Raw genomic sequence first — 17172 nt, 5'->3', positions numbered from 1 at the left:
AGTCACTTAAAATAACCCTAAAAAATACAAACAGCTCTGAATAATTAAAATAATCATTTGAAAAAAAAAAAAAAAAAACACTTCATTTCTGCCTTCATGTCTCCTCCCTTCATTCCTCCACTCATCTCTCAACAACTTTAGCTTTAATCTATCCCTCTCTTTCTCATTCACATGACAGTGTAAGCTGGCTTTGAATTGAGTTGTCTACCTTCACTTTTCTCTCTCTCTCTTGTCACTGTGCTCTCTCACACACCCCCTCTACCTCCATCACTATATATCTTTGTTTTGCTGAAGAATACAAACATTGTCTGAATTAAAACACAACTGACAGTTTGCATCCAGTTTCATTGCTCCTCCTCTGTCCTCCTCCCACGATTCCTCCCTCACTTACATGCACACCCCCCCTCCTTCTCTCCCATCCCTCCCTTTCTCTCTTGCTCCAGCTGTCAGGAGGCTTCATTATTAAAGATTCATGGCGGAGTCTGGGCAGCTTTTCCAAAAGCTTTTGTCAGACAGACCGAGTGTCTCAAATCTCACTGCCACTAACTGGAGGTGACATAAAGACTCACATAGATCCACATGCACACACACAGTCAAACACACACACACACACACACACTCGCTCATTGTGGTTTGCTTCCCTATTTTTCTGTCCGGCCACTCTTTAATTAAAATCATCTTGAAAATGGGATTCTTCATTCTCATTTCTAATAATAAGCCATTTTAAAATACTTTACCAGTGCTTATTCTCCTGCCAATGACCACTTCACGCCTTACTGTTCTTGAATGTTCTACATTTTTGACACAACATTAACACTGTGGTGTTAAATTCCCCAGTTTTTCTACTTGGTTGTGTTTCTCTTGTCATCAGAAGTCACCATGACCTTAATTTGTCATTGTTATTAATTTAATCTGCTGCCTACAATCATGTTTTACTGATTGTTTTATCAGACAAGGGCTGCACCGTTTCACCATCATTCTTGTCACAGTAGTCTCTCTCTTGCCCTTCCACACACACAGGTGTATAATGTATTGCACTATAATTTACCTGTATGTCTTAACTACACCATGTTCAGTATAGCAGATCTTTTTTCAAAACAGATTGTATTAATTAGATGGATCGCCTTGTTATTGACTGCTCATGCTCACACACTAACCAACTGCTTTTCCTAATTTCCTCTGTAACTTGCTGAAATCTTTCTGTTTATTAAAATCAAAATATGACCTGACACAATGCCAAGTACATTGGTTAACATTACTTACCATACAACAAAACAAACCCAAAAAGACTAAAGCAGTGGCTCTCAACCTTTTTGAGTCGCGACCCCCAATTTAACATGCATGTTGTCTGTGACCCCCCTGTGTTGCTCACTCAACAGAGTTTCACGCGCACAGTTCAGATCAAAAAAAGACACAAAATGACCCAAAAATACATAAAATTAGGCAAAAAAGGACTCAAATTGACCACAAAATGACTACAAAAATACACAAATTGACCAAAAAAGACACAAAATGACCAAAAAAAGACACAAAATGACCCAAAAAAGAAACAAAATGACCCAAAAAAGAAACAAATTGTCTAAAACAAAGACACAAAATTACCAAAAAAAGACACAAAATTACCAAAAAAGACACAAAATTACCAAAAAAAGACACAAAATTACCAAAAAAGACACAAATTGACCACAAAAGGATAAAAAAAAAAGACACAAATTGACCACGAAATGATAAAAAAAGACACAAAATTACCAGAAAAGACACAAAATGACCAAAAAAAAGACACGAAATTTCCAAAAAAGACATTAAATGACCAAAGGACTAAAACACATTAACACATGAACACTTTAACACAGTGGAGACAGAGCTGACTTCCAAAATGTTTTGTCGACCCCCAGAAATCATCTCACGACCCCAATTAGGGTCGGGACCCCAAGGTTGAGAATAGTTGGACTAAAGGACCCTTTTGGTCATCGTTTGTACGGCGGTTTATTCATTATTGAAGTTGGAATTGCTCAAATGTGGTTTTTCGCCCTTATGTCCTAACTACCACAACTTGTTAATGATGATCTACTTCTTGCCCATTCAAATAAATATAAGTTGCCTACATATGGGCCTCCTGTTAAAGTTTTCCTCAGTTTTTTAAGCTTACAACACAACACAAAGTCAAATGGTTTAAATTTTAGTTTGTGCTGATGGATCATGACATTGATAGTTTATCAGAGCTACCACATTATGTATCTATCATCTGAGAGCCAACAATTTTAATACAGTTGATAGTGGATCAGCACACAATTATCTCAATTGTACGCCATAAAATAATTCATGTTCTTCATCCACAAAACCCTGCCATACCTTTTCTTGATATACAGGACATAACAAACCAAATTTGCACCATGGGAATGACCTTGAGTAAAATTGTCTCATGAACATTTCAGGAGGAATAGCTTACATACCACCAGGGAAAACAATAAAGGTTTCTCTCTAGTTGAATACTTTCACAGGGAGGCAACATGGTTTCCCTTTGTCAAATATAACATTCCTCACATAGAGGTATCTGCTACTCGATGTCCAACCAACTGGCCTTATGCCTTGTGAAACTGTGAACAGTACACTTAATAGTAATGTTTTCTGGCTGATTTCATCTTCAGTCAGATAATAGCTATCTAGTCAGGTAAAATCAAAAACATTTCGCTGGGATTGTGCAAACTGTTGGTGCAAAAATGTCATATTCCCTAATATAATCTCCTTTTTTTCCTTTGGATTTATTTCGACAGAAAAGCCCAGGAGCAGCAGAAAAAGGTGGTAGTAGCAGGCTGTGTTCCCCAGGCTCAGCCCCGGATGGACTACCTCAAAGGACTCAGCATTATTGGGGTATGGTTAATGTGTGTGTGCACTGACTCACCGATATTGTTTATTGTTATTGTTAAAAAGATAACCATTAGCTGTCACCAAAAGTGGGACGAGCTAGTCTTCCTGGGGTCCACAAGACAAAACAAAAATCACTTAACAATTAAACATTGTAGACATTATTATATACGTCATCAGAAATCATTCCAAATAAGTTATTACATTCATATCTATTACATGAATTCTCACTTTCATACAGTAAATATGTTAATTCACTACTCACTCTATATTAAAGGGATATTCCGAGTAATGAAGGAATGTGTGCGACTAATGGCCACATTTTGAGGAAAACAGACACACACACACACACACACACACACACACACACACACACACACACACACACACTCTGACTCACACAGAGATACAGACAGTTTGACCTGTCATTCACCTGGCTGCCAACCTGCTGTGCCGGTTCTATTCTTGCCTCCCTGCCGCTTGGTTGATCAATAGACCTCCCCGAGAGACACGACCAAGACTACTAAGATGAACATGGTAGGAAGCAGAAAAAAAGGAAGAATTTATCATAGATGAAGGAGAAAGGTGGAGGGGTGTGAAGAAAGAGCCTGACATAGTTGAAAGGACGAAAGTAAGAAAGGAAGCATAGCGAATAGGAAAGATTGATGCCAGAGGACAGAGGTAAGAAACAATAACAACATATGGACACCCTTTTAAGGATCTGCACTGCAAAAAAAGCCAACTTGTATTTTTTGGCCTAAAACGGTGATTTAAGTTGGTAAAACTTGGAAATATAAATTATTGACATTTAGGGCAATTATGTAAGTTAGCACAACAAAGGAAGCCAGTTGTCTGCTCAAAAACAAGTTTGTGAGTTGTTGTTACTTATATCTTTAAGTTGGGGTTCACAACAAGGGACAATAGTTCTGCTAACTCTTATTTCTTTGTTGTGAAATGCGGGAAATCGGTGAAATTTGGTCATTAGCGAAAGCTAGCGGCTAACTGATGCTAGCTGCTAACTGATGCTAGTGGCTAACTGATGCTAGCTGCTAACTGATGCTAGCGGCTAACTGATGCTAGCGACTAACTGATGCTAGCGGCGCTGCTTGTTACAGCTACAAGAGTAGCCATTAGCGTATCAATGCTAACTCAAAATTGTGGTCGCAACATTAGCTGACATTTCATAGCGGCGTTACAATCGTGCCAATTCAGCACATTGCAGAAGTTTAGCAGAAGTAAGGATTAAAACTTATTACAATGTAAAATTATAAGTTAGTACAACTTAGTTGAGTTGACAAAAATCTGAATTCAGAGTTGAGCAAACTCAAAACAAAACTTAAAATATTTAGTTTAGTGTCTCTGTAGAAATCCGTATACCACAGTGCTTCATATAAATGCTGCTCTTAAAAAGACTGAAAAAAGGCCGAAATTAATTCTAGTAGAAACCAGTTGTAGTGATCCCAGTTACAGTGATCAACCGCTTATATGTATCAAAAAGTTTGAGACAGAATCACTGCTCCCTCATGGGAACATATGGGGTTCCTAAACCTAACTGTTATTCCATTGTTTTGTTTTTTGCCTTACTCCCTTGATACTTTGCCTCGTGGTTAGCAGTCTGCATTCCAGCTGGCTACTGGAGGCTGGTGCTGCGTGCACTTTGAAACCCTGATGGGAGGGAAAAAATGATTAATTTTCTCTCAATGAAAAACCTAGTCTCCTAGAAGCCTATGACAAACTACAAAATGAGCCAATGAGATACAGCTGTGACATTTTGCCATGTGGCACCTGCCTTCCTCCAAGCCGCCAGCACCTGGAGCTCATCCTGTGGAAAGCAGCAAGTGAGTGAGGCATCAGGGGCCTGGCGGCTCAGAGGGAGGACGTTCATCTGCATTGGCAAAGTTTAACTCCGTGTTTCCTCAGGCTACCTTGTGTTGTCTCCTAAACACTAAGAAAACGGTGATTGCTGCTAGTGATGACAGAAAACAAATGTGTACAGGGAGAGGACCTGTGGTGGAGGCGGCCCTCATCAAGTGGCTTTAACCCTTTATCAGGCAAGGAACTATATTTGGTAACTTCAGGTAATCTTTTGAGAAAAAAGTTGCAAATTTACTAGATTAAAGTGGCAAATCTACAAGAAAAAAAGTCACAGATTTACAAGAAAAAAGTGGGAAAAAAGAAAAAAACTTTTTTTCTCACAGATTCACCACTTTAAATCTCATAAATCTACGCATTTTTTTCTCGTAGATATGCCCCTTTAATCTGGTAAACTTTTTTCTCAAAATATTATTTTCGTATGATTTTTTTTACACATTCTGGCAGTATGTAATATCCTCCAATATTCTCGAGGGTTGAAATTTGGAATTTGCAAGTATTTCAAGGAGTGCTCTATTAAGGGTTAAAGTGGTGAATCTGGGAGAAAAAAGTTGCTTTTTTCCCTCTTTTTTCTCTTAAATCTGCAACTTTTTTCCTGGTAGATTTGGCACTTTAATCTAGTAAATTTGCAACTTTTTTCTCGAAATATTACCTGAAGTTACCAAATATAGTTCTTTCTTACATGAGAACATTTTGGTTTCGATTTTGGTTTGGCCATTAGCCCTGCAGTGTCTATACATTGTACTGCAGCTTAACACGTAATTTTGTCTTTTGGATATTTTCGATTGCTGTCCCTTAGCAACTTCATCTCTACTCATAACCATGTGGTGCAGGTATAAATATAAATAGAGTTTGAGTCAATCTGTGATTTGAAACAGTTTTTGTCTGTTTCATCTCTGTATTAACAGGAGGACACTAAAAAGATGTATCAAGGTTATCACTGCTTAACAGCTAGAGTATTCCTCATTGAATCATTGATGATGTTTGTGATTAGAGATTTTTTTTTAATCTGCTGCTACTTTGCAGAAAGCTGCAAAGTCCTTGCAAGTCTTAAGTCTAATACTTCTGTTTATGGGTGAATGTTTTTTATTTTTATTTTCAGTTCGATCTTGCAAAACACAGACGCATGAACATAAATAATATTAATTTGTTGAATATGCCTTGTAATATGGAATACATACATGTCTTTACCACACATAAAAATTATGAAGAGAACTAAATAGTTCCTGAATGCCTGAGAAAGCATACATTCAGTTAATTTAGATGTATTATATATGCATGCATTCTGTGCCTACCATGTCACTACAGAAAAACTTACCACATAAAGCTGAATTTATTCAATTGTGTAAAAAAAACAAAATATCACATCACATTACTGCCACCGTCTTCAACATAATGGGCTGGGGGTGGGAGAGTGTCTCAAATGTTACGTTAAATATTGCTTACTATTAATAATGTAATTCCATTTAAGTAAACATGCCACCGTGTAAGATAATTACATTCAAATCAAGTGGCATGTATGTGTAATATAATTACATTCAGATAAACAGGCTTGTATATGTAATAGCCTTCAGGGCGAGGCAGAAACATCTGGGAAGTTTACCACTGTCGGTCCTTTCATTGTCATGAGTAGATTGGATTATGTCTTGATACACGTGCACACACACACACACACACACACACACACACACAGACATTGGATGCATGCATGAACAGGCACACATGGTAAGAAACACAGACGGAAGTATATGAGTATGCACACGCTCCCCTTGTGTACCCTTGGTAGTTACAATCAGCCACACAATGACGGTGACAGTTGGTGGGTTATGCAAATTAGATGCAAATAACGAGTCGTGAATTTGTATATAGTGATTGCTCTAACGGCTAGATAAGGGGTGTAGTTAAAAAGAAAAGTGCTTCCTGTTGAATTCATTCAGTTGCATTGACCTGTGTGTCAGCTTTTATGTGTATTTCTGTTTTGGTTTCCTGTCTGAAGTCGCCGTGAATGATTGACAGCGTATTGTGTGTAAGGTACACAGTCAGTCACGCAAGACTACAGTGATTCGCTTCTGTGAACTGGACTTGTCACATCCTGTATCTGAGACACATCACACACATGCACATACACACACACACAAATACACTCATGCATACACATGTACACAGCGCTGGCTATAATCAGTGCTTTACAGTGGGTAAGCAATGTTGTAAACAAAAGAAGCACACACATCAGTCTTCTCAGCATATAATGCCTTGGCTGTGGGCTACTTTAGAGAATATTGTAAAGCTAGTTTATGTTCTTTAATAATGTTTTAGTCCAAATACTCACACATTATTTGCATTTTACATTGCTTATTGTAAATGTATAAGGCTACACAAATGACAGCTCACTCTAAATAAAGGTTTCTAGGAGTTAAAGATGAAAAAGCATTTGCATTTACTTCTCTTTATTTTCTATCTATTGCTTTATCATTAAGTCTGAAATGTGTCTCATAGTATATACGTATAGTATTAGTTTGCCCAGGACAGCTCAGGTGTTGAAACATGTTTTACGACAGGTGCTGCCAAAGGCTAGACAGTCATTGTAAATGTGTGTTTATGTTTGATTAGTGGTAAAGTAGACGTTTGTCTGCCCGATACATTTAGGACCTAATTGCACTTTTTGGCAAACATACCACTTGTAAATATAAGATAGAGCTTGTAATACACAAATAAGGTCATATATTTTGGCGTGGTTTGTCTGTTTGTCAGTAGGATTACAGTAAAATGACTAAGTCAGAATGTTAAGATTGTGAGATAGGGCTCTCACAGTATTGTTGTAATTTATTTTTTAACTTCTCACCAAGAAGAAGAAGAATTATGTTGTCATTTTAACCTCTTTTTTATGCAAACCTAGCTCTACTTTATTGGTGCTGCATATGTTTCTCTTACTCAAACAATATTCCAGGTGTATAAAGTAGGATTTTGTAAGAACTATAATCGAAAAGTGCGCTCTGAATTAATTGCTTAATGCGAACAATACCGAAACCTTACTGTGAGTAGGGACACCCACTGCTGCTCTGAATGAACCCAGATTGCCTGGCCATTAGAAGAAAATAGGTTTCATCTCAGTGTGTATCATGCATGTAACCGCTGCCTACAATGCACAGTGTGCATCAGTGTGAATGTGTTTGAGGAAAGGGTAATGGGCCAAGGGCTCGAGCACAGACCTCTTAGAATGGAGAAAGTGAGTGAATAAGAGGTGGAAGGGATACTGGGAGGAATGAATAGAGAAATAATGGCACAGAAATATTTCTTTTCCTTTCCTGCGTCTGTACCCCACTCTCCATCCCCCTCTCTCGCCCACTCTCATCCCTTTACTTTCCAGATTATTAGGAGAAGGATGGTAGATTTAAAGCCAGTACTGTTCTCAATAAAATGTAATACCACCTAATAGTCTTTTCTTGCCTTTTTACGCTACATGACTTGGTGGTGTTCCTCTATGGGAGGCAATGAGGAGAATAACTCTAAAACTAAATAAGGTTACGATCAGGGTACACTGCAAGAAAGCCAACTTGTATTTTTTGGCCTAAAACAGTGATTTAAGTTGGTAAAACTTGGAAATATAAATTATTGACATTTAGGACAATAATGTAAGTTAGCACAACAAAGGAAGCCAGTTGTCTGCTCAAAAACAAGTTTGTGAGTTGTTGTTACTTATATCTTTAAGTTGGGGTTCACAACAAGGGACAATAGTTCTGCTAACTCTTATTTCTTTGTTGTGAAATGCAGGAAAGCGGTGAAATTCAGTCATTAGCAAAAGCTAGCGGCTAACTGATGCTAGCGGCTAACTGATGCTAGCGGCGCTGCTTGTAACTTCTACAAGAGTAGCCATTAGCGTATCAATGCTAACTCAAAATTGTGGTCACAATATTAGCTGACAAGTTATTACAATGTACAACTTACAGTTGAGTTGAAAACAAAAATCAGAATTCAGAGTTGAGCAAACTAAAAAACAAAAAAGTACTTAGTTTAATTGTCCAATTTAAAATTTTATTGAAGTTTGTTGCCTTGAAATTTTGAGACCACCCAACATTTCTTTCTTTGCAGTGTAGTCATTCTCTCATAATCAAAGAATGTGCTGATGGTTTATTCTTACCTATATGCTCATTTGTCTGCCACCCTGCCTCTCACTGTTCTACCTCTTTGTTCTTATCCATTAAATCCCACCGCCAGACAGGGTTTCTGTCAATACATAATATAAGTGGTGTTGCAGCTACATAGACACCTAGTGGCATTTAGGAAATCTATATCACTTAATCCTGGCTGGAGAAAACTGTGTGTGATTGTATCTGACTGTACTTATTTGTCTGTGTGCAAACTGTGGATTGTCTTTGTGTATATTTACATGCCCACCTTGTTTAAATGTGGATCAGTGTGTGTGTGTGTGTGTGTGTGTTTGTGAGCGGTCAATATCAGGCTTTTGTTTTTCTGTGTGGACTTGGTTTGTCCGCATCAATAAACTTTTCCCATGTGTGTCTGTCCGTGTTTCAGGTCCAGCAGATTGATCGAGTGGTGGAAGTAGTGGATGAGGCTGTTAAAGGTATTTCAGCACACATGCACACGCAGCACCCCTTGTATGAGTGAATAAGCAGAAATGCATTGATCAGCTAATGAATGAATGAGAGTCCTTCCGTTGTTTGAATAGGAAATGTATGAATGATTTTCAGTGAAGTAGTCTGTCCACTTATTGACAGACTGCCAGGACTAAGAATGAATTTATGGCTTTCCTGTAGAAGAGCAGATAATCAAATAATAATGGCTTTGTGTTGACTTTTTGCTTTCTCACAGCTAACATTTTCGGAGGAATTATTGTCAATAATAAAGTAAGAGCTAGAGTGTTATTAGAAGATCCAGTATTGTTCGGAGTACAAAGCTCTGTTATTTGTGTTGAAATTAGATATTCAAGAGCAGAGTCACTTGTTTCGGAGCTTTCTCCGTGGTTTATGAAATATGATACATACAAAACTTAATTTTGGCTACATTGTTCAGTGAGATTAATGGTTTAGATTGATGTTGTGCATTTAAAAGAGAAGTAATCAGTGTTTCTTTCAGATCTGTCTTGCTGTCTGAGTAGCTTGTTAAGTGGTCTTCTCTGTCTGTGAAGCTCACTGACAGCAAGACAGACTCACATGGCAGTGATTAGGTCATCCATTTACACTGTTAGTGAACCACCGCACTTAACTGTTTAATGAAGGTCAGGCAGAGTTTACAGTGTGAGAGTGTCCAGTCAAGCTGTCATACACCCCCAGCTGTTCTCTAATAAAGAACAGATTGAGTTTACACTGTCTGTGTGTGTGTGTGTGTGTGTGTGTGTGTGTGTGTGTGTGTGTGTGTGTGTGTGTGTGTGTGTGTGTGTGTGTGTGTGTGTGTGTGTGTATGAGTAACTAGTTTGCACTGCAGGCTTCACTCTAATGAAGGACAGCTGAACTGAGGCTTAATTTTACAATGTGTCATCAACCCTAAATCGTCTGGCTACACACACACACACACACACACACACACACATTCACATTCACACATGTACACTGTGACTTTCATTCCCCCTTTCTTCTCGATTTGCTCTTTCTTTCCTTTTTCTTCCCTTTCCATCTTCCCTTCGCTGCTCAGCATCTTTTGATCTCTTTCCCTCCTTTCTTCCTCCTCCCTCAGCTTTCCCACTCTGCCCTCTTCCATCCCGTCTGCCCTCCTTCCTTTCCTTCTTCCTCCCTCCTTCGCCCCCTCCATAGAAACTAATTTCCCCCAGTATCATTACAGTTCTTTATGACCTCGTATAAACTGAGAGCTGTTATTTCAGCTCGGAGGCCTGGGCATAAACCTTTAAGCTCGGGGATTTGCCTTTCGTAATGGCTACTAAAATACTTACTTCAATGAACTGCTAATAGACGCACTTCTTTGCTGCACCAAAATTGCTTGCAGGTCTGTTTTCCACATGACAAGAGCACTGGTATGCTTTTATTAGCTTGTTTCTTGAGGTGTCAGACTATGTATTCAGTTTGGACCCCGGCTCAACTGTCACTCCATAAAGATACGTACTCTACTGTAAAACCTCTTTTAATCATAGGACATCTAGCAAAGCTAAAGCGTAAAGTTACTACCTGTTGTAAATGGCAGGGCATGTTTATGCTTTAGTTATCTTGGGTTGGGTTGCTGAGCATGCACACAGTACTTAACATTTATACAGTCTTACACATTACAACAACTCCCAGTGTTGTGGTGCTTGCCACTGTGCAGCGTCAGTGATTTGGTGGATAATATTGTTCATGTGGTCACAAGCTTGTTTATCCAAACCAATTTCTTGTTGTTGTTTTTTTTTTTTTTAGCTGTACCAGATGTTGATTTTCTTGCTAACAACAAACACAGCTTTGGCTTTTTTTTGTATTCCGAGCCCACCGGCAGATCTATAAAAAAATGAATTAATGACACCCTTGGATGCACATTCTTGCAAGGGCACCTAGCCAGATGTAATGTCTCTTTGTGATGCTCAACAAACAAAACCACAAAAACAATTGGTTATTTGACGATTGAAATACAGAGAGAAAATGTTTACATTTTTCTGCCGAGAAGAAAAGATACACCGAAGCCCACAGAAACATTGGAAAATATGTTTTATTCATGTTTTCACTCCTAAAGGAAGACAGACTTCTACTGAAGTCTGATCTTTGCACCGTTAATAAATAACTGCCGTACCTCTTTCTTTATAGGGTCGTTTTGATGTCTTTGTTTCTTTATTGGCCTCCTAATATTGATCTTCTCTCACTGCGATGATAGCCCCGGATGATACCATTTCACCTGATATTCTTTTATCTTTTAGAAACGATTTAGATTTAGTGTGTGTGTGTGTGTGTGTGTGTGTGTGTGTGTGACATAGAATCAGGGGGCAGAAAAGGTTAGACATCCTAATGTATCTACTTAGCTGCAGATCAGAGGCTATATAGCATCCATATAACCTCATGATCCTTATTTCACCAGGATAAACAAACTGTTTGTGTATATCAATGTCTAACAAATACAGCACGAGTAAAAAAAATATGGCTGAATAGACAGAGACAGACAAGAGGAAGAGGAAATGAAGAGCAGGTACAAAGAGACAAGTTGATGTATTTACATATATTTTCAGTCATCGGAAGATCAGTGACCTCCCATCTGTAAGTGAGAAAAGCTTTTCATTGTGAATCATCAAAGCTGCAAAGGAGAGGAAGTGCTCTTTGAAATGTTTACATTAAGGCCCAGCACGGCGTTAAGTGATACATTTGATGTGCGTCTGAGATATGTCCAATCAAACTTAATTCAGCTGACATTTGCAAGAAAGTAAACTGATTTTTCAAGGACAATCTTACATATCTTATAACCCATTATATAGAGAGGATGAATGGCATAAATGACAGCACTGCACCCCTCCTATCCTCCTCATCTTCCACCTGTGTCCCTTCTTCCCAATATGCCCCCATCCCCCGATCTCGCCTGCTGCTTTACAATCAAACCAGGGAGCACAACAAGATCCACCACTTATGAGACATCAGATACAGGTCAACAGGTCAATCTTTTAGCTCCCTACCTCTCTGATCCAACTATCCATCTGGCTATCCTGTACATCTTTCATCTGTGATGTATTTTTTTTTTCTATCATCATCCAACCATCCATCCACCTTTCCATCCATCTATCCTAGCATTCCCTCCCTCCTTTTTCTTTAGCATGTTATAATGGGCCGGTGCGAGGGGAGAAAAGGATTTATGTCAGTTTGTATTTATGAAGGAGGGAAAAGAACAAAGGAGAGAGAGCGAGATTGGAGCAAACACAGGAGGGAAAGGAAGGAGGGCAGTCAGTAACTAGAAAGTGTAGTATATGGTGATGTGTGTCTCTATGTCTATGCGGGGTTGCCCATCACAGCAGTTGGCCTTTCTAAACTCTGTAATTGAGATGACAAATAGGGCCGTATTCTTCGGTTTTCTTCAGCAACTCAAGTTAGCTATTTTATCTCTTGCTTCCCATTCATGGTCCCCTAGGCCCTGAAATTGAATTTGGCTTTTGGTACACTCCTGGAGTGATTCCATGCTGGCCGTGGTATTATTTCTTGAGCCTTGGGTGGCATTCACAATGACGGGGGTCCTGTTCAGTTCTAGAGTCAAGAAAAGAATATGAGGGGAATGACAATTTTTAAGTTTTATAAGAAGGGATAATCTCTGATTTGGAAAAAACATCTGGGAATCCAGCACCATGCTGGTTAAGGCTTTCTCCTGACAAGTCTGTGTATGCAATTAGGTTTTGGTAACTTTATTTTCCCCTCAGCTAAAACCATCAGAATCCAATTCATAATGTCAACTATATGGAAAAACTGGAATTTCAAAACAGAATATACCGCAGTCCTTTCATGGTTTGCGTTAGCGGCTGTAGCTGCATGTGTCCACCATGTGAGTTTCAAAGTCCATTGTTGAGCCGCAGCCTGCAGCCATTATGGTTTGGCTTGTTCTGTGACAGCCTGCCACTTGCTACTTTGGAAATCATTTCTTTTTCTTCATTTCTCACATCCAGTGTGGAGGGTATAGGACTTGTTAGATTGAGTCATTTTGTTATTATTCACAGCAGATAGGTCAGGTTCACACGGCCTTTTAGTTCCTTAAATCCACTGTTCATTGTTTTCACTTTTATGTGAACAGATTAATCATTACAGTCAGGGTTCAAACAAAAGTTAATTTGTTTCTGTGCTTTTAAAAAATGCAGTTGAATGAATTTTAAATTTTAGGTCTTGAAGCTTTATAATAAAAATCAAAGGTGACTGTAGACCTTTTCATCTAGTCTGTAGCCATCATTGCTATTTCCTTTACTCTTCTCTCTCCCATGTTGTACATTTGTTTAATGGACTTATCTTTAAGGGATCAGGTGCAAATGTGAAAGTTTGATGTTGAAAGAAAATATGAATGTATGAATGAACTGATCAGTTAACAATTGGACCTGCATCACAGAAGGAGGAATATGAGAGCATGCTAAATTTTAAATCCATGTTTCTTGACCAATGGGGGAGACACAGAGAGCTAGCCTGAGGACAGAATGGCCGAACATGCTTTAAGTCCCAGCTGTTCCACAAGGGAAGTTTTCTAATTTCCTTGCTTGTACTGGGATATTACAACCAGTCACGCCTCACCAATTGGCTCTTTGTCCTCCTCTGGGGCAGATTGTCATTTTTATCTACCAATTGATAGCTATGCTTCCTGCCCTGAGCCCACCCTCCCAGGAGACCCATGTAAAGCGGATGAAAACAGGAAGACAATTCCATCCCTCAACGCCTCCATCTCCCACACCCTCTAGCTGCTAGCCTGTTAGATGGTTGGAGAAAAGAGACTTCTGCATCCCGTTTCTGCAAACCAAAGGCTGGACATCACTTGCTAATAGCTATTTGACTCCACTATGGGTTTTCATTGTTTTTCCCTCTAACACAGTGTGACATATACTGACAATACTAGTTTTAGAGTTGTTACACAGTGAGCAGTCCTCATATTTTTATTTTATTTTTAAATTTCCCTAATGGTCTTTTGTTGACAGCATTGTTTCCACCTCTGTTAACTATTGTGGTGATATCAGTGCTGTCTATTTCAGCCAGAATATCATGACCTTGTCCTGCTTTTACTTGCCTGCTTTTATTTACATTCATCTGTAAAAAGTGCAAAATATATCAGAAGTCTGCCTTTTATGCTATTTCCTGCCCGGCTAGGCAAGTTCATTTCTGTCTCCTCTCCTTGACCATGCTTTAACCACATTGTGTCTGCTCTGATGTGCTACTCTGCCCATTGCTGTGTCCTGGTAACTCCAACATCACAGCAAAACTGAGACTCTTGTGTCCCGTTTTTTTAATGCATGTATGAGGTTGTTAGTCCCTGTAGTAGCCATTTCATTGCAGTGGCTGAGGGCGTTTCTTGAAACTTGACCTCACTGTATAAAATGACCTGTTGCGACTTCTGGGATAATCACAGTTTCATCTCATGAAACTTTACAACCTTAAAATAGTGACCTAAAGCATTTAGAAGATCAATACCGATGCATGTTAACAATAAGCGGTTTCTCAGCAGTTAGAGAACAGAAGTGCTCGTCACCCAGTTGCCAAAAAACACAGAAATCTCCTTAAAGTTTTTTAAACCAAATCAGAGCAGGGAGTTTCCTATGGTACACCAAAAGTCTTGGTGTATTGATGTAATATTCTGGAGGAGTTTTTGACAATTTTTATCCATTCTCGAATAAAGAAAAATTGCCTAATTCTGCCCCAAATGTGTGCAACAAATGGTATCAACCCAAACGTTGCTGCAACAACTTATGGGACATAGTTGAACATGGAAATGAAGTTCAGAAAGCCAAACATTAATGTTCTGAACCTTTTATAAACCTTAATGGGTTTATTTAATTGATTAAGTCAATTTTATATGAAATGTATGACCAGAAAAACTTCCTGTTCAAGTATTTATTGTTGACCTGCTATCTCCCCCTTAAAATTCACTGCCCACAACCCCCAATTCTCAATAAAACGGGGCAGAATGACAGGGGGTTAAATAACGCTTTAATTGGATACCCCACCTTTGAAGGCTGTATTTCTATTTGGAATAATGTTTGTGGGTGAAATGTTATTTGTAAATGGATTTAAATATGTGCGTTTGTATGTACTGTACAGTATGTTTGAGCATGTGTTCTGAAGACAGAGTAGAGGAAGAGCAAGTTATGCAACTATTCAAAAGTTTTTCGTAAAACTTTTTTCTGTTATCCAGCTTCTTATATTTGTATGCTAATGAACAATATGAATACTCTCCTCTTGATTTGTTTTGTTGAGTAAAGAAATTCAGATTTTGCAGTATGAAACAAGGCAACTAATATGTTTCACTTCAATTTATAAATGTTTAACATGCAGATGCCTACATCTGCACACCCACCCACAGTTAATTTATATGTATGAGATGTAGGGGTGTGCCATATCGTATCGTTCACGATAATATCTGTATATTTTTTTTATGGTTAAAAAAAATGCATATCATGATATTGGCAACATTCCTACTTCTTGATGTAGTGGCGTAAGGTTGACACTTACACAACTGAATATATCGAGCTGCCCTCCAAACACACTGCCGCATTATGCATTTCGTTAGCCACAAGCTAACATTAGCTAACAATTAAAGTTGTTTTAATCACAAAAAGCTACTTACTCTCTGTCGCTAAACACATGCAGCTTTCAAAATAAGAGCACAGTGTGTTAACAGAATCCACCATAGAACTTACAAGAAGACCGTCAAAATAAGAGCCTTAAATTAAACATACAAGAACCTTAATCCTCCTTTACAAAATGTCATTAAAATTTGCCCCCGGAACCCTTAAATGGTTATTTTTTTATTTTCTCATACTCTAGAGTCAAGAGTACATTTTTTGTATTTGGCAACTGTTGAGATTTGCACTTCACACTACATTTTAGATTTTTATTTATTTATACAGACTACAAAAAAATCATATTTTCTATATATTTTGAAGTATTTGGTAATATTGCCAAGAATATCGTTATCGGAAAAATAGCCTGAAATATGGTGATATTCTTTTAGGGCCATATCGCCCACCCCTAATGTGATGTTTGTTGTTCTCAGGCCACTCGGTGCGTCTGTTGGGTCAGAAGAAAGACGGAGGCCGCAGGCTTGGCGGAGCAAGACTGGACCTGCCCAAGATCAGGAAGAACCCTCTCATTGAAATCATCTCCATTAACACTGGGTATGATACTAACACACAAAAAGAAAACACAACTCATAAAATATTCAGCTTTAACTGTGAATTCAATTTCACTGCTTCCTCTCTGCCATTCTGTTTTATGGTGTGTGTGCTCTCTCTCTCTTTGCACAACCACTTAAATAGAGCCCCTCTGCGCTTCTAATTTTATCAATTTCACATGGTTTGCTTGGGGTGTGTGTAGTAGGGTGTTTGTACGTGTATGTGCATAAAGTGCTATTTATTCTTCAAATGTAAATGTATTAGAAGCCCAACAAGTCTTGGGTTTTTGTCTTTGCTTCCATTTGACTCATCAAAGAAGGGAAAAAACAGACAGAACTACATTTCCTTTGTCACCTTTTTCTGTTATTGCTGTGATCATATATCCTCTTTAAATTCTTCTTTTTTTTTATTGTCATGCCACTGGCAATTCATTTGTTTAAGAATACTTCTGTTGTGTTTGGTTTGTTTATATTTTATCATACACAGTAATGCCAGGAAAGCGGTTCTCATAGTGTAAATAGATACATAAAAAATATATTGTAGATAAAAACTATGGGTAGATAGGTAGATATACTTGCCTACTTTTATGTGTATAGACACACAAGCACTCACACCTACACCAACATGTACACCCACATTTTTATGGGCTAATTTCATGTTGTTTA

General features: G+C 38.4%; 1 protein-coding gene across 1 annotated transcript in view; it reads left to right on the top strand.

The window, feature by feature from the left end:
- Nucleotides 1–17172, top strand: part of cdkal1 (CDK5 regulatory subunit associated protein 1-like 1) — a 277873-nt gene that overhangs the window by 91161 nt on the left and 169540 nt on the right. Inside the window, exons 5-7 of the mRNA XM_059338970.1 lie at nt 2775–2871; nt 9271–9319; nt 16390–16510. Coding sequence (XP_059194953.1) covers nt 2775–2871; nt 9271–9319; nt 16390–16510 — 267 coding nt within the window. The remainder of the gene's footprint in view (nt 1–2774; nt 2872–9270; nt 9320–16389; nt 16511–17172) is intronic.

This window comes from Centropristis striata, chromosome 8 (assembly GCF_030273125.1).
Source record: "Centropristis striata isolate RG_2023a ecotype Rhode Island chromosome 8, C.striata_1.0, whole genome shotgun sequence".
NCBI lineage: Eukaryota > Metazoa > Chordata > Actinopteri > Perciformes > Serranidae > Centropristis > Centropristis striata.
The sequence above is the reverse complement of the archived record's forward strand: the minus strand, read 5'-3'. Positions and strand labels throughout refer to the sequence as shown.